Raw genomic sequence first — 23,340 nt, 5'->3', positions numbered from 1 at the left:
GCCAGAAGCCAGTTACCCTTCCAGATTCCAGTGATCTCAGCAGGCTGGCTTAGCCTTGGCCCAGCCATGATCTCAACCTGCTCTCTACTGTTTTCAGCTGAGCACTACAACAGGGGTGGCAGAAACAGAGACACCTGCAGGTCTCCAGAAATGGGAGAAGGGCTTCCACGTGGAAGCGGGCAGGGGGAGTGAGAGGTGGTTATTAAAGGAGCCAGGCTCCTCACATGGAAGGCAGGCTCTAAACCCCACCCACCCCACCCACCTGGCTGGGCCCTATGTCCCTCCTTGAGTGTCCTCTACCAGAACACTACTGTTTATACTCACCCTCACTTCTCTAGAAACCCAGTGAAACAAGACAAACAGTGTTTTAACCTCAAACCTGAGTATGTCCCTAGAGCTCAATGTGTTGCCTGGTACATAATACGATCAATGAATACTTTGTTGAATACATGAGTGAATAAGTAATTGAGTGGATTTTGAATGAATGAATGAAGAAGTCAAATATCTTATTCATGCTCTTTTTCAGAGAATTAAGCTGCTAGGATCACAGAGTTGTAAAGCTCTTCTTCCTAACAAGAAATCCCTAGCTCTTTCAAAATAAAAAGGGACCCTGTTGTCCGAACTAGCAATGTCTGGAGATATTTGGGGTCATCACAACTGAAGCACGGGGTGCTACTGGCATCCAGCATGTAGAGGCCAGGAACACCATCACACACCCCAAGGTGGACAGGAGAGTCCAGCACAACGCAGAGGCATCCTAGCCAAACTGTCAATAGTGTCGAGGCCAAGAGAGCCAGATGTGGGCACGTGGCCTGCTGGAGGGCTGGCGTTGACATTGCTTGTGCAGAGTGGCAGCAGCGAAAGCTGTCTGGGAGAAACTTGCTCTGATTGAAAGCAAGATGAAAAAACTGGAACAGGTAAGAACCAGTCAGAGAAGATTTCACAAGTTGTATCAGCAGAAGCCAAAGAATTGGTACATCTGTGTGTCAAGAAGTGAGTGGGTGGTGTTTCTCTAGGATGTCTGTGACACCTAAACCCAGAAATGTGTTTGCGTCTTGTAGCTAAGACGGTGATAAATGCAGCCTTCCTCCCAGCCCAAGGACTGTGGTGTGCGACCATTTCATTTGGCCAGACCTGGAGTATTGGCTTCATTTTGATGAACAGTACTTTGCAACCTTCAAATATTATTGGTGTTGTTTCCCACACCCAATGAACTGGATGCTAGAATGGAAAGGAAAGAAGGTGGGAAGAAGAGAGGAAGAGAAGGGAAAGAAGGGAGGAAGGAGGGAGCCAGGGAAGGAAGGATTAAATCAAAGAAAGCATAATTGTCAAAAATACAAGTTATTTGGGGCACATTGCTTGCCCTGCTTTCATGTCATGGAAAGGACATTAGGATGAACAAAAAGTTGGAAGACAAGGCCATTTGTGGTTCTCCCAGAGCGACCAGAAGGGTGAACTTTCCCACTTCCTAGTCCCTTAAAAAATAAGATATCTCAGACTTATCATCCTTGGTATGCCGGGATGTCTAATCCATGACCACATCATAAGAAAGCAAGCTGAGGGGATCCCTGGGTGGCTCAGCAGTTTAGTGCCTGCCTTTGGCCCAGGGTACGATCCTGGAGTCCTGGGATCGAGTCCCACGTTGGGCTCCTGGCGTGGAGCCTGCTTCTCCCTCCTCCTGTGTCTCTGTCTGCCTCTCTCTCTATGTCTATCATAAATAAATAAACAAATAAATAAATAAATAAATAAATCTATCTTAAAAAAAATAGAAAGCAAGCTGATGATGATAATTCAGTTGCCAGTAAGATGGTGTCAGTCTTCACCTGCGGACTGCTTATGTGGCTCTCCATGTGGCCACACGATGGTTCCAGCCAATATTTCTTTCAGTTTCTTTTGGGGGAACGGGGGATATAGAACAGGATCTTCTGTGAAGGTTGTACTAGTTCGAGCTAATTTATTTATTATACAAGAATACACATCCCGGATAAAGTCCTTGATAATCGTTCCCTGCACTTGTACCTCAATCATCCTACTATTCATACAAGTCACCCCTAAATCTGGCTTCCCTGCATCTCGCCATGCCCATTCTATATCTGGAGGCTCAGGGTGGACGCTTAGCTTGTCCCGGATCCCTTGAGAGGGGGAGGCAGATCCGGAACTCACAGCTGTTCTTCTGATCAGCATCTGATGCTGAAGGTGTGTCCTGGGAATATACTACTATTTCTGGTTCTGCAGGCTTCAAGCTTAATTTGTCCAACGGCGGCCTCCTTTGCTCTGCCAAGCCTCCAGGCAAGTCCCTTTGCTCACTTCGGCCCCACGGTCTGTTCTGTCCTCGGGCAGCAGCAGTGGCACCTGCCCTCTGGGGTGCTCAGCCTGAGGCCTGGGGGGGCAGCCAGCTCCAGCACTCTGTGTCCTGAGTCCTTGCAAACCACCTGGCCTCCAGTTCGATTCCGCATGCCTGAACATGGGAAGGAGAGTACTGGCCCACCCATCAGGTTGGGAAGACCTGCTTTGTGGTGTGAACTGATGGAGTGGCTCCCACATCTCCCCCACCGTGATTGCCATCTACCTGCGGGGCGCTAGTCCGACCGGCAAGAGGGCTGTCATCTTCCTCCTTTTCTTTCTTTCTTTTTTTTTCAACCAGGATGTGGAAGGTATACACCAATCAGATACACAATTACAAAATGCAGCAGAATCCAAATTAAAAGGCCCAATTTAGGGCCACTGGAGCTAGTCTGGCTCAGGCAAGAGAGTTTTTTCACACACACACCTTGACGTGGGATCTCTAAAGTCTCAGGACCTGTCAGGTCAATGGTTTCTAAGGTTCTTTTTACCTTTCAAAATTAGTTAGTAGTTAGGAATTAATTGTATCAACAATTTTAATTTATATCGATATTTATTAACAGAAGGATTGATTCTATTAAAATGATGATACATGAAGAAATAAAAAATTGGTGATAAATTAATGAATTATGAGTCACCTAGGAGGAACACTTCTGTGGTGACAAGGTCTTCAGGAAGGAGCAGGAAGGCAAGTGGATGGCCCCAAACGTCACCTCATCAAGTGGAAAGCACAAACAGGTGTCCTTCGCTGTTCCAAACTTTGTGCTATGTCCCTTCGCTTTTGGGAAAAACCCAACATTAGTACCGATTTTCACTTCTATGAAAAATGGTGAAAAGCAAAAAAGTAGCGGTCAGCGTTGGTTTTGCAGTGAGAGGAGCCTTGAGGAGGCAGCGCGCCCCTGGCCGAGGACTGGCGCCCCCCGCACCCCCCGGGAAGTACCCTCAGCATCTCCGCCCCGGCCAGCTGAGCTGTGTGTGAGCATCCCGGCTTCACCTCCCCGTGCCGTGTGCATGTCAGCAAGGTGTGTCCTAAGTAGCAGAAAAGCACCTAAGGGAGGTTTTATTTGGGGGTCTGGGAATGCTAAAAAAAAAAAAAGAAAAAAATTTCGGAGAGATTAGTGGTAACTTTCTTTGCTTTTGGCCATTTTAGCTCAGGAAAAGTTCCACAGCCACGCTGTACTTCCAGATCTCGGGGAAAGCTGTATATTGTTGATGCTGTTTCCTCTTCCTCTCCTGAGATTTTCTGTGTCCTGCAGCCCTTGCAATCCTGGCTTACAGTAAACCTATGAAAAGAACTTCCCTTCTCAGTTTCTGTTTCCTAGTGGCTGCTAACTCCTGATATTAGACAGGATTGTGATAGCCAGGGGAAAATCAGAAAACAGGATTCTCACAGAAACCTGGGGCTTAATGCAAGAATAGAAAAAAAAAAAAAAAAAATAGGGCAGCCCTGGTGGCTTAGCGGTTTAGCGCCGCCTTCAGCCCAGGGCGTGATCCTGGAGACCCGGGACCGAGTCCCATGTCCGGCTCCCTACATGGAGCCTGCTTCTCCCTCTGCCTCTCTCTGTCTCAAATAAATAAAATCTTTTAAAAAATAGTGATTTTGGTATTAAAGAATGTGAAGTTTATACTTATCTCCATAGAAGAGACGAATGAATCCAAACAAGAACATTGGATGATGATATCAAATACTCTTGGATATTTTTCAAGGATGCCACAACCTGATTCCTGTTTGGCTTTCTGAAAGCCTCCTCCCAGCTTCAAGAGAACACCTACTCCAGGAAGCCTGCCTCTGTTTCCCTCCTGAGATTTTCCTCCTAGGACACAGGTCACAGTTCATTGTATATTATTCCATTTGATGATGGTAACTTGGTGTCCCACACAACTACTATATGTTAGTTTTGGCAAACTTCCTTCTACATCTACAATAATGTTACTGCATTTACTGTGGGCCAAACCGACTTTGGCTTTACCTGGAGTATCTCACATAATTCCTACACGACCCTGAGACATGTACCATTACCCCCATCTTACAGCCGTGGAAGTTGATGCATACTGTTGTAGACACGAATGGTCCCCACATGCAGACCATTCGTTTTTGTTTGCGTTAACTCAGCTTGGGATGGGTTCTGCTGTGCTAACAACGAAACCTCAGTGGATGGATGGAATTAAGGTTTACTTGTTCACACCACCCTCTGCAGGCTTGCTGGCCCTCCTCCATCTATGGCCAAGCCTTTCTGGAATATGTGATCTCTGACATCAGGGGTGGAAGCAGAGATGGATACACCCAGCCTTTAACAACCCCTGCCTGGAAGTACGCTCCATTCTCCTTTAGAGTCACAGGGTGCAGCATGAAGGTCTCCCTCCTATAGTAGGGATCTTGGGGGCAAGTTATGCTTTAGAAAGAGCCTCTAGTGAGGAGTGGAGTTGAGGGAGGGGACACCTGGCTGGCTGGTGGGTGTCCTCCTGGCCCCCAGCTTCACTGGTCTTCTCAATCTGAAAGTGTTGGTTTCAAAGATCCTCACCTGTGATGTTTTTCCATAACTGTGGTGACTTTATATGCATTATTTTATGACTTATTTTTCCATCACAGATTTTGAAAACTTCCCATGTATGGATAAACTTCCATTTGAAAAATTCCATGTACTCAAGGGAAATTATGCTGAGCATCAAAACACATACAGCCTTTGGCCTCGCATGTGTAGAAAGTGTGCCATTTGCCATGTTTTAAAAATCTGTTTACCAAGAGTTTTTTCTTCTGCCTCAATACACTTTTAAAAATTAGTCAAGGGGGATCCCTGGGTGACTCAGTGGTTTAGCGACTGCCTTTGGCCCAGGGTATGATCCTGGGGTTCTGGGATTGAGTCCCACATCAGGCTCCCTGCATGGGGCCTGCTTCTCCCTCTGCTTCTCTCATGAATAAAATCTTAAAAAAAAAAGTTAAATGCATCAATCTTTTATCCCTTATAGTTTTTGTCATCCTTACACTCATGTCTGAAGTGACACAAAGTCCCTGAACTTTTCTCCTAGTATTATTTAAACTCCATTGTTTAAAATTTAAAACTTGGATCTACTTTTAATTTAGTCTGGTGTGAGGACAAGTAAGCAATCTTTTTTCAGATTGGTACGTAACTGAATCTTCACTGTTCAGCAAGTAATTTGCCATTTTCCCATTGATGTGAAATGAAAAGCCGTTTGTCCCCAAATCCAAATGCACAGGCATGAAGTACACTTCTGGACTCGTCTGTGGCAGCTCCAGCTCCAGCTCTAGACTAACACTTAATCCTCATTTCCTTTCTTAGGTCCATTTCATATATGAGTTGTAGAATAGTATGATGAAACCAGGAGGGGAAACGTTTTTTATTGGAACTGCAAATTTAGACATCTTTACAATGTTAATGTTATCTTTCTAGCCAAGATCATCTTTCATGATTAATATGAATGTTTGGGAATGGTTTTTCAATGCCTAAATGCATGTTATTCCTTACTTTTGAAGGCAGTACCAAAAAAGGCACAGCCTGCCCCAGAACGGAGTATCAGGTGGGATCTAGGTACATCTGGTACAAGGTCTTCAGCTTACAAACAAGTTTAGGCCCAGAGAAGGGAGGTGAGGTGGCCTGGGTCACACAGCATTCTGGCAGTTGGGATGAGGATCCAGAAGTCACGGTCCCTTCCTGGGGGTTTCTCTCTTCTGACTCGGGTTCCTGAACCTTATGCCTCTGAGGCTGCAGGCCGGGGAGAAGCCACAGGGTCCGACACAGCTTTCCACGTCCCCTCCCTCGCAGGCCCCCCCCCCCGCCCGCCACACAAAGTCAGCGATCCACAGTGAAGAGAAAGACATTTAATCACTTCTTGGTCTTATCTCTTAAAGCGCTCAAAGTGTTTTCACAAGTGCAAAGGGAGCGATTGCTCTCAGCCAACATTTACCAGTAATTCCAACACACGCAAAAAAACTACAAATCACCGTGCTTTATACTTACTTTTAATTTCTGCACTGAAAAAAAAAAAAAAGGTGAAAACCATGACAGGTTAGTTTACAGTGACGTCACCTCTGCCTTTAAATTAACCTTTGCTCTTGGGGGCAGAAGGAGGAAAGAAAGACAGGAACACATCAGAGCAGGAGAGCAAAACGATGGCCAAGACACCCGGGTCTGGCTAACTCAGGCTCCGAAAACCCGGAGACAGTGGTGCCCTCGGTGCGCTAGCCTGTAAACACGGACAGGCGACAGTTAAGATACATTAAAAAAAAAAAAAAAAAAATCCCACAATTCCATTCTTAGAAATCAAGCACAAAAACTGACAGTGAATACAAGGTTCACGAGTGTGCCCCGCTGGCTGCAGAGGCCGCCACATGGTGTGGCACACGCGCCCCGGCCCCGAGCGGCACCTGCTCTACACAGAACCCCAGGCTTTGCTGAGCTGCCACGGGCGCCCCCTCGTCTCGCCAGCACAGGACGTTCTGCAGGTCGGGGGCGGCCTGCCACTGTGGCCTCCCCGGACAGACAGCAAGAGCCGCGGGGGCGGGTCTGTGTGCTTTCAAGGCTCTGCCTCTGGAATGTTCTGCACCGGGGCTGGGCTGGGTGGGGGGGTTTTAGTTACGCTCCACAAGTTGTTTTAAGTGCTTGTTTTATTTTTCATGTGCAAACTGTCACTGTCTAAAGCTTTCAGAAGGACGTGTACAGATAGGAACACCCTGCAGAGAGACGAGGGCACTCGAGTGAAGGCCCTCCCTCCTGAGCGGGTGGGGGGCATGGGGGCGCATTACAGAAATATTTAGAGAAATGACGTGTTCTGCTGCGGTTAAGCTCTAGTCCCTGATTCGGTCTGTCCAAAGGAGGGGGCTCCTCAGTAGCTGATTGTCCATTCTTTGACGGAGGCATCATGGGAGGTCGTGACCAGCGTGTGCTCATCCAGCCAGGCCAGGCTGCTGACGTGGTGGAGACGGTGCGCATCTAGGGAGAAAGCAGGCACTTAAGGGAAGCCCAGCATCTCCGCTCCCCCAATGCCCCACACTAGGGGCACAGGATAAGCTGTGCCAACACCAACAACTGGCCCTCAGAGCTGACTGTGGGCTGCTGTTCATCAGACCCCTGGCCCTCTTCACAGAAGGGTGAGCATCTGGAAGATGGAAGATGGGTGCAGGTCTTCTCAGCCCAGCATCCCTGCTTTCCCTCCCAGACACAGTACCATCCCGACAATCAGAAACGTCCCTTGGGAGATAAACTGCTCCTCCCACAAAGGGGTGAAAAGTCTTTCTTTTGATGCATAAAGCAACAATGCACAGAAAATACACAGCTTCCTCGTCCATCTGCTGTAATAAGATGGAGAGACAATGAATAAAGACTGAGAAACCTCTATAAGAAGTGGACCAGTGACCAGAATACCCTGAGAAATACCCCTCTGTAAGAGGTGCACCAGAGATGACCAGATTCCCCCTCAGGTTTCCGCCTCTACCCACGGACTCCAGCTGCATCGTGACCTTGCTGGGTCTTACTAGAAGCCTCACACACCAGCAGGCCCCAGAGAATGTGTCCTATACCGCCTCCAGCCTGGCCCTCCCATCTGGCTGGGGCTGCAGCCTGCCCGTGCCCTCCCTCCACAGCAGGTGCCAGGGGCCTTAGAGGTGGACTCAGATGGATTTTTAAATAGAAATCATCCCATTTGTTTTAATGCCAAAGGCTGCCCATTTGGTAGATAAGGACGATGGGGAGTGGACAGCACATGAAGGCCAGGGAGGAGTGGTTCAGGAGAGAAGTGCGGTCACAGGTGGCACCGGGACAGGAAGATTTCTGATCCACCCTGGACAGGTGCAGTCCCTCTTGGGGCCATGAGCCACATGTGACTAGAGCCCTTGAAGTGAGTTATTGTAGAAAAATGTAGAAGAAATGTAGAAGAAATGTTACATGTAGAAAATGTATGTTGGGCTAAATAAAACTTACTATCAAAACAAAACAAAACAAAACAAAACAAAACAACAACAAAAAACAGATGCCTGGGTGGCTCAGCAGTTGAGTATGTGCCTTCAGCTCGGGGTGTGATCCTGGGGTCCTGAGATGGAGGCCCATATCGGGCTCCCTATGAGGAGCCTGCTTCTCCCTCTGCCTATGTCTCTGCCTCTGTGTCTCTCATGAATAAATAAATAAAATCTTAAAATAAAGTAAAAATAATAAAAATAATTTAAAAAAAACCAACAAACAAACAGGTGAGACTATTCTTAAATGGGGCTGCTAAAAAAATGTGAAGTGCACATGAGGCTCTGTTACACTCTGACTGGGCACTGCCGGTTGTGGAGAGAACCTGGTCAGCAAGTTAATTCAGGGGTGGGGCGGGGGAGAGGAGTGCTGGGGTCTGAATGTCTGTGTCTGCCCCTCAAAAGTGTATGCCAAGAAAGAGCTGAGGGCACGAAGGGGATCAGTGCCTCATTATGCGCCCTGTGGAGCACCGCCCTTCCTTGTGTGGGAGGCCCCATGAGAAGTCTGGGACTGCCCACCCCCTATCTGGGCCCTCAGCCTCCAGAACCATGAGCAATAATTCTGTGGTCTATAAGCTGCCCAGGCTGTGGTACTTTGTTATGGACTAAGAAACAGACATCAAGAGGGACCCTCCCCCCTTCATGGGCTAAGGCACGTGCCTGGGGTACAGAGACCACCTGCCCACACGCTAGGAACGTGCATGTCCTCCATCCCTCTGAGGGTCTAGTAGGGGCCCACAGAACAAGAGCCCAGAAGCACAGATGGGACCCTCGTGCCCCGGGGACAGCCACTCTAAGGAGCTGAGGCAGAAGCGAGAGTCACCTTGGATCTTGACCCTGGTCTCGGGGTCACTCAGGGTCCAGACGTACACCATCATGTCCATGCCACCGGAAGCAAAGTGCTCGTTGTCTGGTGACCAGGCCAGGCAGACGATCTTCGCGTGGTGTCCATAAAAAACGTTGTTCTCCTAGTGGCGGGTTGAGAACAGAGATGTAGCAGGTCAGGGTCTGGGCCGGAGTGGCGCAGGTCATCTCCCCCGGCCCACAGTGACCACCACCAGGGCCGATGTTTATGCAGTGCTTTCTCTGCCAGGCACCTGGCACGCCTCACGGAGGCCTCATGAGGACCTGAGGTGCCCGCTGCTCCGTGATGAGGCGCCCGAGGGTGCGGCCCAGCATCAGGCAGCAGCCACTGCGGCCCCGGGAGCCCAGAGGGCCTCTATCACAGCACGCAGCTTGTGGTGCCAGGTGTGCCCACTCTCCTTCACCGAGCTCGGCCCAGCCAGCAGACAGAGCAGTGCAGACATGAGGGCTCAAGCCCCCGCCTAGGGTGGGTGGCACTCAGTGAGTGTCTGGGGCAGCAGAGGGAGGCCGGCCTCCCCACCCGACACCCACCCACCACTCTGCAGCCCAGAGCGAGGACTCTGCAAGCTAGGCAAGGACGCTTTAGGAATGTTCTCTTCAGGGCATTCCATTTTCTTAATCCCTAGAAAGGGTCGACTTGATGATTTTCTTTCTCCAGTTTGCCTGTTTCATGCTGTGTTTGTTGATCCCACTCTGTAGACTGCTGACTTGGCATGCCCTCAACAAGACTTCAGTTGTATATGAAGGAAATCACTTAAAATGAGTTAAACACAAAATCTGAGAAATGCAGTTAAGGGACAGAAGGAAACCTCCTGGGAGGCGGGGCATTAGGCCGATGGAGGTCTCGGCTACAGGTTTATGTCCTACATTCACTTGTTCCTTCTGTCAGAATTAACATTATAGTATCAGATAGGTTAAAAACAAAAAAAACCCCCAAAACCCTCAACTCTTGTTAATAACATATAAGCACAAGAATTTATGGGGAAGTGTATGGATGCTTATAATTTACTTTAAGTACACCCAGAATCGAGATTATCGGATGGGTAACCTAACACAGGGAGATGTTAATGGCAAGATCTGGGTGGTGAATTCTTTTGCCTCTGCTGCATTCCAAAACCATCCAAGTGCTGGGGGACTGATGGGGTGCAGGTCCCAGGGACCGGAGACCCTCCATCCTGCAACCCCCCACTCTGGCCAACAAGTGACTGAACCCCTAACAAAGCTCAGTCTGTGAACCGGGGTGCAGCTCCCACTGCCAAGTCTGTTCCATGATGAAATGGAAGGCTTTCGCCCCTCGGCTGCCCTCCGACGCCCAGGTGTCTCTGCACCCTGGTCTGCCCTCGCCAGTCCACTGCCCAGTGCCCCCACACGAGGCTGTGCCGGATGATCCGAGTTCATCTTCACAAGACTTTAAATGGCTATGAGACTTGAGAAGAAAACCAGGTCCCCAAAGCCAGGAAGTCACTTAGCCAGACAGCCCAGGTGGACCAACCAGCCTGTCTTCACAGCAGGCCTCGCTGCCACCCAGGGCCCTAACTTCCTGGCGGCTGTTCTACACCACTAACAAAACCACCAGGTCCTATACGACAGGGTACGCCGCCTCGTCCCACAGCATTCAGCTCCAAGAGCAAGGAAGCCACAAGTTCTTCTGCAAATGCTGATGACAGCAGGGAGAAGCCATGCTCTCCGCAGCCCATCCACTCACCGAGTAGCCGTCGGCAACACTGAACACCGTGACCACCTTGCTGGCATCACACACGGCGAGGAAGGCGCCATCGTGGGAATACGCCACGTCGGTCACGGGGCCCTTGGCCTCCAGGACCCGGCCTTCGTCCTTCAGCGTGGTGCCCAGGATGGAGTACAAGCGGACATTCCCGTCCTGCAGGACAGAGGGGCGGTGAGTCACTTCCCGATGTGCTCACTGGGGGAGCACACAGAGGAATGTACACATGTGCGCGCGCGCACACACACACACGCGCGCGCACACGCTCCAGACGCCCCCCTAAGACCTCTCAGCAGCTCCCACGGTGTACTCAGCAGTGCATGAAAGTATTACTCCAGAAGGTCACTACAATGCTGAATGCTAGGCGCCCCAATTCTGATTCTGCATGTTTGGGTGTTCAAGACTGCCCTTTTTCATGAACACTCCAGTAAGTTCTAATCCAGGTATCCAGAGGCCAAACGTGGAGAACCACCTATACATGTGTAAGCGCTCCAGTGAGGGCCCCTGGTCTGGCTCTGTCCCCTCCGGCCACACGGCCCTTCTCAGCACCCAGCAAGTTCCTTTGGGCACAGATTCATTCTCTGACCAAGACCCCTCTGTCCAGCCTGCTGTCTCCCATCCTTGTCGTGACCCAGGCACTTCTTCATAGGGAAGGCACACCTGCTCTTTTAGAGGGCCTGTGCCACTCAGCCCATGGGCTGTCCCCTGGAGCCCGGGATGCCCATCTATCTCTACCCAGCTCTCCTCGGCCAGAGCCTCTGAAGGGGTGTCTGACAGCTCTGCTGGCAGTTCCGCCTGTGCTGGGAGCCTAGCCAGGCTGACACCCCTTGGGCACCTCTCCTCCAGGCCAGGGAACACCCAACTTCATGCCTCCAGAGCCTCGTCCAGGTTCTGGGATTGAAAAATGATGGGCAGACAGAAGGAAGAGGGACAGGTGGTGTCCTTGTGAGTGCCCAAGGCTGCCCTGGGAGGCCGATCGAGGACCAGCCTGCCCTCTTGGGGTCGCTGAGCTGTCAGAGAGGCAAAGTTAATCCAAGGTCTCCCAGCTATGTCCACGAAACAGCCCTGGCTCTGCCTCTAACACAAGAGGAACAGCTCAGTCGGCCCTGCAGGGTTTCTGAGCACAGATGCCCTGGAAGTGACAAGCCCACCTGATGCCTACCCACAGCAGGAGTCTGGGCTCCAGGTCTTGCGAGTAAACTGCCCACAAGGAAACCATTCCAAGGAAGGAAATGGCTATGTTCACAGACTACACAGAGGTCATCACGGAAGGCACAAGCCACCAATGTCCACCACCAGGCTAAGCGATGGGACACCCACTTGCTGAAATGCCATGAAAATCAATGGAGACCACTAGTGTGTGTGGGACAAAGGGGAAACTTGGTACAAGCACAGATGTGTCTTGTGTGATCACGGAGATTCACAGGCCCATGGTTCACAGAGCACCAGGAAGATGAGAGCTGCCAAGACCTTGAGGTGGTAGCTGAAGGGACAACAAGATAGTCATCTCTTTTCAAGTGAAAAAAAGTAACAGGTCAAAGAAAGAAGCAGAGCACGGTGCTATGGCCCTGCAAGGGGGAACACCAGGTTCAAACCCCACGTCTCACTGTGACCTCCTGCCCCAGGACCACAGCTATGAACAACTCCCTGAAAAAGGGAAGGCATTTTGTTTCTCAAGACATGCCAGAGGGCAGGTATTCGGGCAAGAAAGGGTGACGGGCCCCGAAGGGACCAGCAGCACTACTGGGGTGCAGGCCTATAGGGACAGTGTCCGGGCAGAGCACGTGCAGGAGAGCAGCGCCAAGGAACCGTGGGAACCAGTGGGGCTGCTGCCCAGTCCAGGGGTAGGGCTGCGTGATAGGGAGATGCAGCACTCCATGGAGGGGCAGCCACAGACAGGACACATCTGACCCTGGAAACAGCTTACGTGGGTGCGAAACGGTAAAGCCCACATGTCTTACTGCCACCAAGGATGACAGCAGATGAGAAGCTACGATGTAAGGACGATGAGCCCTGCCCTCTGTGTCTGGGCAGTGGTGGCTGACTTGGCGTCCATGGGCTCCCTCACCCACTTGAGCAGGCACTCTGACCTGCAGTCAGAACACCCAGTGGCCTGCCTGGCTGGTCCTTCTACAGGCTGGGTGCAGGGTATCAAGGATGATTTGAGGCTGGAGGCGGGACTGCCTGGTAAGCAACTGGAGTGGCCAGCGAGCGCAGAGCTGACGCATCCCGCAGGCCAGGTACTGGGCAAAGCGCTGCCCACATACCAGCCTTTCATCAGCCTTCATGTGGCTCTGTGAGAACAGCCATGGGCCTCTTGGTGGGCAGCTGGCCTCAGGGGTCTTTGAGTGGCTGGGGAGCAGGTGGTTTCATAGGAAGCACCTGCAAGTGACCCCTGGGCTGGCCTCTGGCACGGCAGGTGCTGTTCAATGCTGGCTTCCTTCCTGGGGGCGCGAAGGTCGGTCATCTCGGCTGCAGAATCCCCTCTATCAGGGCACCTGAGCCCCCTGGGGCCAGATGGAACAAAGGGAGCTGGTCTGTAAAGCACTAAGGATTCGGCCTGGTAGGCAGGGACCACTGGGTCCCTGCGGCTCTCAGTTGAGGGGAGCAGGAGTCCACACTGTGCAGGACAGATGTCAGCAGTGAAGGAAAGCCGTGAACCACTGGGTTAGTGCTGCTTCGCCAGTGCTAGGAACCTTCTAGCCAGAGTCCTACCTGCAACCAGCCAGCCCAGCTCACCCATGCAGGTCTTCGCTCAGTGAGAGAGGTCACGCATGCCCCAAGCACTCATGCGGCTGACGGCCAAGCAGCACCGTCCCAGGCCAGCCCCTGCTCAGGGCTGGACCCTTGCTCTCCCACCACTTCCCTCCTGTTCTACCTCGGGACAGCTTGACACTCACACAGCGCATGTCACCCCCAAACCTCCTGACAGCCAGGGGCAGAGGATGTGAGGGACAGGGACTCACCGTGCCCCCGACAGCCACCATGTCACCACTGGGGTGCACTGCCACAACTTCGGGCTCGTAGCCTGGGTTGTCGATGCTGAAGCACTTCTTCTGATCCTTGAGCAGGACGATCTGAAAATCACAGACGGCGGTCAGGGTGCCAAGGCCCGGGACAGGGTGCTGAGGCTGGGGACAGACCGCTCGGCCCAGCTACGGGCTCTGACCCGGAGCCTGCTGGAGGTGGGGGCCCTGTGACCCTGCATGGTACTTCCTCCCTCATCAGCCATCAGGGACAGTGACTGTGCCTAGTCACAGAATCATAGTAAGGATGGGCTCCTGTCATCACCAGGAGCACTGACTTCTCAGGAAGCCACTGGACACCTGAACTTCCCTTCCTCTCATTACCCAGTAAACAAGCTTTGTGGGACGGCGCCCTCATGAGGTTCTAGAGAACATAAGCGTTTCTTCACACAAGCGAAGAACAAGGCTGTAAAGCAACACAGGGAATGAACAGTGCAGGATTCTAACTTCTGGCTTTCCAGGTCTAAAGAAACCCCCTTTGCAGCTCTGCCCTGTAGCATCCTGTGTGCGCCCCTGTGAGCGTCTCCCACAGCTGGGGAGATGCTGTTGGTATCCGTCTTCCAGACAGAAAACAGGGTCCCAGGTGTGGGTGCCGAGAACGGACAGCAGAGCTGGGCCCCAGGTCCACAGAAGCTCCTTGCTCCCAACCAGCCTCCCACGAGAGCTCGCCTCGTCCCTGGAAGCAGGGTGGGAGGAGATGGTGATAGCAAGACGGCTGGAGGCACCCAGCCCACCACGCCTATGCGGGCTTTCCCCAGCCAGCACCTGCTTGCTTCCCCAACTCCAGCTGGCGCAGGACAGGGTCCCCATGCAGGGTTGAGGTGTGCCGGTGTCCAGACCCTATGAGGACCTGCACACAGACAAACTAGGGCATGATCCTCCCACAGCCGCATGCTGCTTGTGGGAACAGCTTTGTCTTAAGCCTCAGCTTCCCTGGATAAAAAAAGTCCTTAATAAAAGCAAACAAAAATAGCAGCTAAATTCCACTTAGCGTGTGCCACATGCTAATAGTACTACACACACTCCGCCCCTGGAGATGACAGGATCACCGCCTCCCCCACCCCTGTAATGGAAGAGAAAACAAGGTACAGAGAGAATCATAGGCCCAAAACCTTTCAACTCTCAAAACCAAGCTGGGACTCAGAATCCCTGGCTACCACCGGTACCTTCTGCCCTCTGGTGCCCACAGAAGAGGCCCTCTGTGCCCTCCCCCCACGTGCCTCTCCCCCTCCTGCTCCTAGCTCACTGGACTACTCCCAGACAGCATGGCCTAGATTTGTGACAGCTCTGGCTTCATCCCATTGTACCCCTGCCCAAGCTACCAGCTGCCCCACAAAAGGCAGGCAGGCCCCCACCCCCACCCCCAGGCAGACAGGTGGCAGCACCCTTGATAAGATCTACTATTGAAAATGCAGGCTGAGAAACATTCGCCAGCCCCTTGGATGACTCAGGAAGTGGATTTACCCATTTGACAGCTAAGCACCAGGGGTACAAGCATTTGCTGCCACTCGCCTAAGAGGTGAGACATGAACCTAGCTATTTCCTGAGCTAAAATCACGGGCCCCTCCCAGCACATTCTGCTGATCCTCGGACCTGCAAGGAGGGGTTCTACAGAAGCCTCCTACCCAGGGTGGGCAGAGAGCCAGGGTAGCAGTGGCACATCACAGAACAATCGTGCACTCCTGCGCCGTGAGCCTTGGAGGGCCTTTCAGGACAGGAAACTGGGGTCCGAGACACGGAGCCTACCCCATGGAGAGGCAGCCCAGCCCCCGTGCTTCTAGAAGGCTGCCTTTCAGAGCTCCCCCAGCCCCCATGCTGCTATGGCTCTCTGCACACTCATTCCAACCGTTCCCCCACTGACCCATCCAGGCTGCTGGCAGTAATTGCTTGGCAGAAGTTCCTGCTATCTAGGACACACACAAAACCAGCCTCCCCGGAGCAATTAAGTGCACAGAATGGAGGAGGGGTGGCGGACCCTGCATGGCAGCTTTCTTCAGCAGGGTTGTCTGTCCTCCCATCAGGGGCTCGATCACACCTGCCCTCCTTGATCTATACCCTGAGATGCCGGGTCTACTGACAGATGCCACCTCCTTTGGAACAGTATGCTTATGCAGTCAGTGGTCATGCCAGGGTCTCAGCCAAGGGCACTTTGTTCCAGAAATTCCAAAGGAAAGGTGTGGGGATGTGCCTTGAATGAGAACCCAGGCTGCAGAGCTGGGATTCCAAATCCCATTCTGGCCCCGGGTGCGCCAGATCACTGTCCGCCTCAGCCTCGTTTACAAAAGGCTCCAAGGAGCCTCGCGTGTACTTCCTCGTAAGCCTCCCTGTGAGCTGTCAGGGAGCGGAAAACCAGAGCTCAGAGAAGGTGAGGAACACACATGGAGTCACACAGCTCCGAGGCTCAGGGCTGGAAAGACAGCATTGCTCCTGCTGGGCCCCCAGCAGGCCCCAAGGGCTGACAGACACACAAGGAGGCTGATGCCTGACGGCTGCCTGGGTTCAAATCCCAGCTGTGCCCTCTGTCAGCTGCAGACCCCAGGCAAGAACTTACCCTCCCGGTGCCTGTTTCCTTATGTGTATAATGGGGAGGACCCCGTGCCTCCCAGACTGAGTGAACACACATGCAAGGGGTGCTCGGGCAGACACGCATCAGAGCTCCCACCGAACAGGACGCTGGAGGAGGACACACGTCAGATGCGGCCGCCCACCAGCAACGCCCAGCTGCCCTGCCACTCCTTCCAGCCAAGCTGAAGTGGACCGTACCTGCCCGATGCACACGACTACAGCATAGCCTCCAGGGCCGACAGCCACGCACTTTGGTTGCACGTCCATCTTCACAACTCCCTGACCACTGGTGGAGACAAGGGAAAAGGCGTTACGTCCAGCTCACGGGGGCTCGGCGCTGCACACCCACAGCAACTCAGGGTTTGGCGAGTGGAGATTCTGCTCCATCCACACCGAGGGAGCCAGGTGCTAAAACCTGGGACCCATGAGAAAGAGCTCCCAGCTCCAGGGAGAGGAGAAATCCTGCAGGGGCTGGGGGTGGAGCGAAGAGGGGGTAGAGAAAGCGATGAAGTGGGGAAGGGGGGGGCTCCTCTGCTGCTGTGGTGTGAGGGCTGTCCACCACCCCCTGGGAAAGCCCTTCCTGATCTCGTCCTGTGTCCATTGGCCACACCCTGGCAATCCCTATGTGGAGAAGGAACTGAGCCCACCTCCTACTCCCATGGTCACAGCCACTCAGCTCAGTAGGGTGATACTTTGGAAGAATCAATGGTTTCACAGATGAAAATCGTGTCTTCGTTTTTGGCTAATACCATGAAAACACGTTCTTGGAAAAATCTTACCCACACACATGCGCACACACGTGCAAACTTCTTGAAAATAGTAAACTAAGGAAAATCCCATGTGACTGGGCCAAGTGGGGGGGGTCCCCATGGCTCAGCCTCAGGGTCCCTGTCCTGTGAGGCAGTATGTGCAGTGGGAAGGCTTTCATGGGGGCTGTGCTAATGCAGGGTCGCCAGAGGGCAGCATGAAGAGGAAGGCCAGGGCCTGGTTACCAGGTTCTGGGACACTTTCTGCACTTTTCATAAAGCTCGACCAACTCATAATTAACGCCCAGTTGGCCAGGCAAGTGAGGCCCATGCAGCACCTTAGTGAGGGCCGCCAACACGTCCTCCCCCATGCAGAGCTTTCTCTGCCCCTCTTGCCTCAAGCGAGGCAAGCCCAGGACAGGGGTCTGTATACTGAGGACAGCAAGGGCGTGGGGGCTACAAGTGCCAGTCCATACTTCCACGAGTCAGACCCTGCTCTCCGTCCTCCTCACTGTGTACAGGAAACTATAGATTATTTGCTAACAGCTACTACCCCAGCTCCAAAGATGGCCAATCCAAGGCACCGGAGCCAAGCTAAACCACATTGCCACTTCCACGGATTGCCTGGGTGCCTGTCTGTCCTTTAGAGCACCTGCCATGTGTCAGAAGCCTTTGAGGGCCACGCCGGGCCTTCTCGTCCATCTCCTGTTACCTTCCTTTGCTGATGAGGAACAGAACAGGGAGGGCATGTGGGCTGAGATGCTCCACCTGGCTTCCCAGGCAGAGGCTAGACTGAGCACCATCCCCACGGGTCACCCGGACTCTAACCTGACCCCTGGCCCAGGGCCTGGCCACAGGAGTAGTATTCGGGGGGGGAGCAGTGAGAGGAGCAAAGTGCCCTCGAGAGCGGCATGCAGTGCAGGCAAAAGGCTCCTCTTCCAGGGTATGCTCCGGCCCCCGGCCACCCTCACCTGTAGTCCCTCAGCGTGAGGTTGGTGTACCGCACTGTGTCATCCATGCTGCAGCTCACCAGCTGCCCAGATTCGTCCACCGTCATCCTGGACACCTGGTTCGTGTGGCCCTTCCCAGCAAAGGAGTCATTCTCCCCTGTCTCTGAATCCCAGTAATGTGGGGCGGGGGTTAAGGAAGAGCAGTCTCCTGGACTCAGGGTAGGCCCCACCGGGAAGGCCTGGCTGTCCCGCATTCAGGGCAGCCTACTTGGGACAGGACTGTGAGCACAGGGCCCGAGGGGAAGTCTACATGGCAAGTCTAGGTCTGAGTTCCAGAACAGATGTTCCGGTGAAGCTGCAAGACAGCCAGTCCATCAGTAGGCCGGAACTGGACCTCCTGCAGCAGTGCTGCACAAGACCAAGGGAGCCAAGGAAGGAGGCGTGCAGATCCCTACCAGCTAGGGGTACCCACAGATCACAAGGTGCCCATGATGGGCTCCCATAGTGAGGGAACAGCTGCTCACTGGGCGCTGCACAGCTGAGCCCATGTTTACTCTGCTTTCTGTGGCGTGCTGTCAAGCTCACGACCGTCTGCAGGAGGCTGGCTGTCCCGCCCTGCTCAGTGGGTGCCAGCCAGGTGCCGCCAGGTAGCATCCTGGAGCTGACACACCCAGGCAGGGCTGGTTTACAGACGGAGTCGGAGGTGCTCAGGTAAGAGGGGTGTTTTAAGTGATGAGATTTTTCTTCCACAGAAACAACTGGAAATCTCATTTCAAATGAAGATTCTTGTCACCTTTCGAGAGCCACGGGCATGCTCCACTGCGGACATGTTCTTGTGAGAGAGACCCCAGCACTTGATACCCAAGGACACATAAATGTCTGAGAGCATCAGAGGTCATGCCAGGGTGCACTGGCGTTGGAGTTGGGGAAGATCTGGAAGGGGAGGTGTAGCGCCAGGAGGGGAGCCAAGGCAGGGCAGCTGAGACAGCATGACTGCAGACTGGCATGCTGCACCAGGAGGGGCAGATTGCAGAGCCTTCTTTGCCCCTCATGTTAATGCACCCCCCTATCCCCCAACACTCCCCTCCTTACATTTTATGGGTTAGAGGGTGACTTATCTGCCCTCCTACCCCAGGACTGCAGGGAGACCTCCCTAGCCTGGAGCTCTCTTGCGGAAACTGTGAAGCCCCACAGGGAAAATTCAGCTCTGCAGAGGTGAGAAACATGGGGTTCCTGGACAACCCCTGCCAGGAGGTAAGAAGCATGTGGACTAGGACACGGTCCATACAGGTGCAGGCCTTTCACGCAGCTCCAGGGCCCCACTGTGGGCAGCAGAAGAGAACTGCTTGATGATGCGCCTTTGGTGACTACCTGCACCCCACTCTACAGACAGCAGTCCTGGGAGGAGGGGGATACCAGCCCCAGGGGCGTAAACACACAGTGGGGGCTTAGGGGCAGTTTCACATGCCTCTAGGGAAAATTCTCTTGGGACCACAAATACCCCACCAGGAGAAGGGAGATGCAGGTCCCAGTCCCAGCTGCTGCCGACAAGTGGTGTGACTCTGGGGAAGGCACCTGAACATGCTGAGCTTCTGTTCTCCATTTCTAAAATGGGGACAGTGCTGACAGGTTGTAGGTCCTACTGAATCCAGACTCCTGGCTCATGGCTTGTGAGAGGGACCGGGCAGTACTAGGGGCTCGGGTGGGAGCAGCAGCTCCCTTCAGAGTTGAACAGCCACCTACTGCTGCACAGGGAGAAGTGACCCAGCAGGTGGAGGCTGCAGCCTGGATCCAGGGGCCCCCAACATGGACACAGTGTGCCTGAGCAGCCGCGGCTGGTTGGAGCCCTGCTGCCGCCACCTGGCTGGCTGGGGCCCCAGCTCCATGGGGACAGAAAAGTCCCCTCTCTCCTGCCAGTGGCCCTGGAGCCAGCTCTGTGAGTCAAAGGATATTAATGTGTCCATCGTGGCTCCCGGAGTAGATATAGGACTTGCCGCCGTTTTTATGCACCGTCAGACACTGGATGGATTTGCTGTGACCCTGTGGAGACAGACAGATGGGGTGGCATGGGCTGAGAACATGCCATTCTGCCTCTGCGACCTGCTGACCGCCCTACATGGACTGTGCCCTTGGGGGGGGAGGGGGAGACGAGGCAGAAGACCCTCGACACCGCGCCTGAGGTCAGTCCCAATACTGTGCCGCCCGCAGTGTGCCCGCAAACACCTTCCAGGAGCCACGGCCAGCTTTTCCCCAGCTGACCAGCCATCTGACCGAACCTCAGCATGCAGCCCTTCCCTCCTGGCTGGCTCTTCTCCTCAGGACACAGGGACTCCTGATAGCAGGGTGAGGGCCACTGTCCCAATCCCCATGGCCCAAGGGCCTGAGCCCCTAGCCTCTTTCTGCTAAACTCACACATTCCAAAGCAACTGGCACCCTGCCCGTGACCAGACCCCCAGGGCCACTGGTGCCCCACTCAGCCTCACGCAGGTTCTCCCCTTCCCTCGCTGGGTGTGCACCTCTTTCTGCCAGCCCCTCCAGGCAGAGCCCCTGCCTGGCGCAGCCTTACCTTAATGACCCGCAGGGGCTTGCTGGGATTGTTCTTGTCCAGGTAATTGATGTACCCAGACAGGGAGATGCTGAGGAGGTGGTCCTTCTGCCACAAGCAGCCCAGCTGCTGGTCCAGAACGGTGGAGCCCATTGTAAACGTATTGACGACAGAGTTCACATTGACATCCCAGATCTTAGAGGTTTTGTCTCCGGAAGCAGAGAGCAAATGGGTGCTATCAGGGCTCCAACTGATCTACTCAAATGAAACCATGGGCTACATGTCAGCAAGCACAGAGGGGGAAGGGGCTTCTGAAAGCAGCCCACCCACCACCTCCATTTCTGAGCAGGGAGAAGCCAAGCCCAGGAGGGACCCGGAGGGACCGGTGTCCAGGTGCCGGCTCCTAGCGCTGGTTTCTCGAGGCCACGACACCCTTTCTGTGTGCCCCTGAAGCACTCTCCCACCGCCCCTACCTCAATGCCCCTCACACTTCACGCTTTTAATCTCCCAAGTTGTGAGCCAACAACTGCAAACATGGCCTGGGCCCCGCCACAGTCACAGACAGTCCCACAACACAGATCCGTACTCACAGCGTAAATGCCTCCGTCATGAGCCTTGTCTCCTCCCAGGGCACACACTTTCTCTCCTGTCTTTCCGTCGTAGATGTAGATCTTTCAAGGAATAACACACATGTGGGTCACAGGTGGGAGGATGCTCTCACCAGCTGGAACTCGAAATGAGTTCTTCCTTGTTCCTGGCTCTACCGTCAAGAATTTGCTACCGTGACTCTTAAAAAAGGAATCTGAAATACGTGCTAACAGGCGGAGTTTCCAGCTCCATTTAAAAGGAGAGAAATGGAAATCCCACACTGTGATGACACAGCCCAGGAACCGAGCGCTTCCAGGAGGGGGATGAGGGGAGAGTCCTAGTCCCTCCTGGGAGGTCTGTCTGCCTGGAACAGCTGGGAGGCGGTCAGATGAGCCCCCACTGCACCGGGCCCCGGGCCTCACCTGGCCATCTGCACTGGCCGTGGCAAATCTGTTCCCATCAGGAGAGAATCGCACACAGTTGACAAAGCGGTTGTGGTCCTGCGGGAAAGCATATGCATACGGTTATTCACCTGATGACAGGAGGTTCTAGGAGTTTCCTTATGAACTATGCAGTCTGCTTCAAACATCTGCTCCGGCTGCCAATGTGAAGTGGGAGTCCATGGGAAGACCTCCGAGTTTCACTACACAAGCCCGAGGCGGCTCCTGACTCACTGGGAGGTCTGTTTCAGCCTGCCTGCCTTGGCCCAGGCCCATCTGTGCCAGGAGGCTGTCCCCCCGCTAGGCCTCCCCTCCCCACGCTTGGTCGCTATGCTGGGTTCCCCTCATCCTCATCCCCAGCCCAGAACCCTAGGCCTCTTCCCTGAGTCTCCAAGCCAACACACAGTAGGTGCCCAGTGGGATCAGGGATCAGGATGGAGCAGACCTAGGGAGGTTCCGAAGAAATTAAACAATGGTCTTGCATTTTCAGGGAGTAAGACTCCAAATGATCTCCAGGAATGATTCCCTTTCCCAAATAAGTAAATTCACTTTCCTCCATCAAGGGTTTGCCTAAGAGAATATCCTCCAAACACTCCCCCGCCCCCTCCCCACCTGCAAGCCCCCTTTAGCAAACTACTGACTCTCCTCAAGGTAGGAAGGGCCAAGGGCTTCGGCAGGTATCAACACCTAACCTCAGGAAGACCACCGCCGCCCATCCCCTGCCCACACCTCGCCCTCCAAGCCCAAGCACTGAGCGAAAATCAGAAGCTGCTCTCAGAAAGGCTTACACCTGTCTGGGTCATGTTCGAGGAGGAATCATGAATTGGTGCTAACCTGTGCACAGAAACCTCCTTAGGAAACAGGGTCTGTGCAGATGCAATCGAGTTACAGTGAGGTCTGTAGGGCGGCCCTGATGCAATGACTGGTGTGGGACACAATGCAACTGTGTCCCAATTGAGGGGGATTGGAACAGACACAGGCAGGGGGTGGGGAGGGAAGAGCATGTAAAGATGGAGGAGACGAGGGAAAAGAATCTAGAAGGAGTCAGGGGAACACAAGCCTGCTAACACCTGATCTCAGGCTCTGGCTTCCAGAATTGGGAATAATTTCCCAATGAAGCCCCTGGTCTGTAGTACTCTGTTATGGCGGCCCCAGGACACTAACAGGTAAACACATCATCTGTCGCGCTCCTGTAATAACAACCCTCCAAGGACACTATGCTCGCTGCACTGGTGAAGACACCCAGGCCAGGAATAAGAAATGGGGGCCAGGACCCTAAGGAGGTGAGCCACAGAGCCAGGATCAGAGGAATCCATGTGTCTGCAGAGGCCCACCGGGAGGGGGAGCAGAACAGTCATCCCTAAGTTGGAGTTTCCCTGGTGTAGGTAGCTCTGGTCCCGTGGAACCACGAGACTGCCATCTCTACCCGCTGATACTTCTAGGCCAGGCACCTTGGGCCCCATGGCAATTGGTCCAGAGCTGGTGCACAAAGCCAGCCCCGCATCCTGCTCTTCAGCAATCCCATCACTTCCCTCAGCTGACAAGGCCAGAAGCAGCTAACGCTTCATGTCATTCAGAGGGA

General features: G+C 53.6%; 1 protein-coding gene across 1 annotated transcript in view; it reads right to left on the bottom strand.

Moving 5' to 3' along the window:
- Window positions 1–6,949: 6,949 nt before the first annotated feature.
- WDR1 (WD repeat domain 1) overlaps window positions 6,950–23,340 on the bottom strand; it is a 42,082-nt gene continuing 25,691 nt past the window's right edge. The window contains exons 6-15 of the mRNA XM_041752636.1: window positions 21,741–21,818; window positions 21,321–21,401; window positions 20,752–20,985; window positions 20,138–20,225; window positions 18,207–18,363; window positions 16,688–16,775; window positions 13,865–13,975; window positions 10,881–11,054; window positions 9,135–9,279; window positions 6,950–7,292 (exon numbers count right to left, since the gene is read on the bottom strand). Coding sequence (XP_041608570.1) covers window positions 7,186–7,292; window positions 9,135–9,279; window positions 10,881–11,054; window positions 13,865–13,975; window positions 16,688–16,775; window positions 18,207–18,363; window positions 20,138–20,225; window positions 20,752–20,985; window positions 21,321–21,401; window positions 21,741–21,818 — 1,263 coding nt within the window. The 3' untranslated portion in view covers window positions 6,950–7,185. The remainder of the gene's footprint in view (window positions 7,293–9,134; window positions 9,280–10,880; window positions 11,055–13,864; window positions 13,976–16,687; window positions 16,776–18,206; window positions 18,364–20,137; window positions 20,226–20,751; window positions 20,986–21,320; window positions 21,402–21,740; window positions 21,819–23,340) is intronic.

The sequence above is a fragment of the Vulpes lagopus genome, chromosome 4 (genome assembly GCF_018345385.1).
Source record: "Vulpes lagopus strain Blue_001 chromosome 4, ASM1834538v1, whole genome shotgun sequence".
In the NCBI taxonomy this organism is placed as follows: domain Eukaryota; kingdom Metazoa; phylum Chordata; class Mammalia; order Carnivora; family Canidae; genus Vulpes; species Vulpes lagopus.
This window is presented reverse-complemented; position numbering and strand designations above follow the sequence as displayed.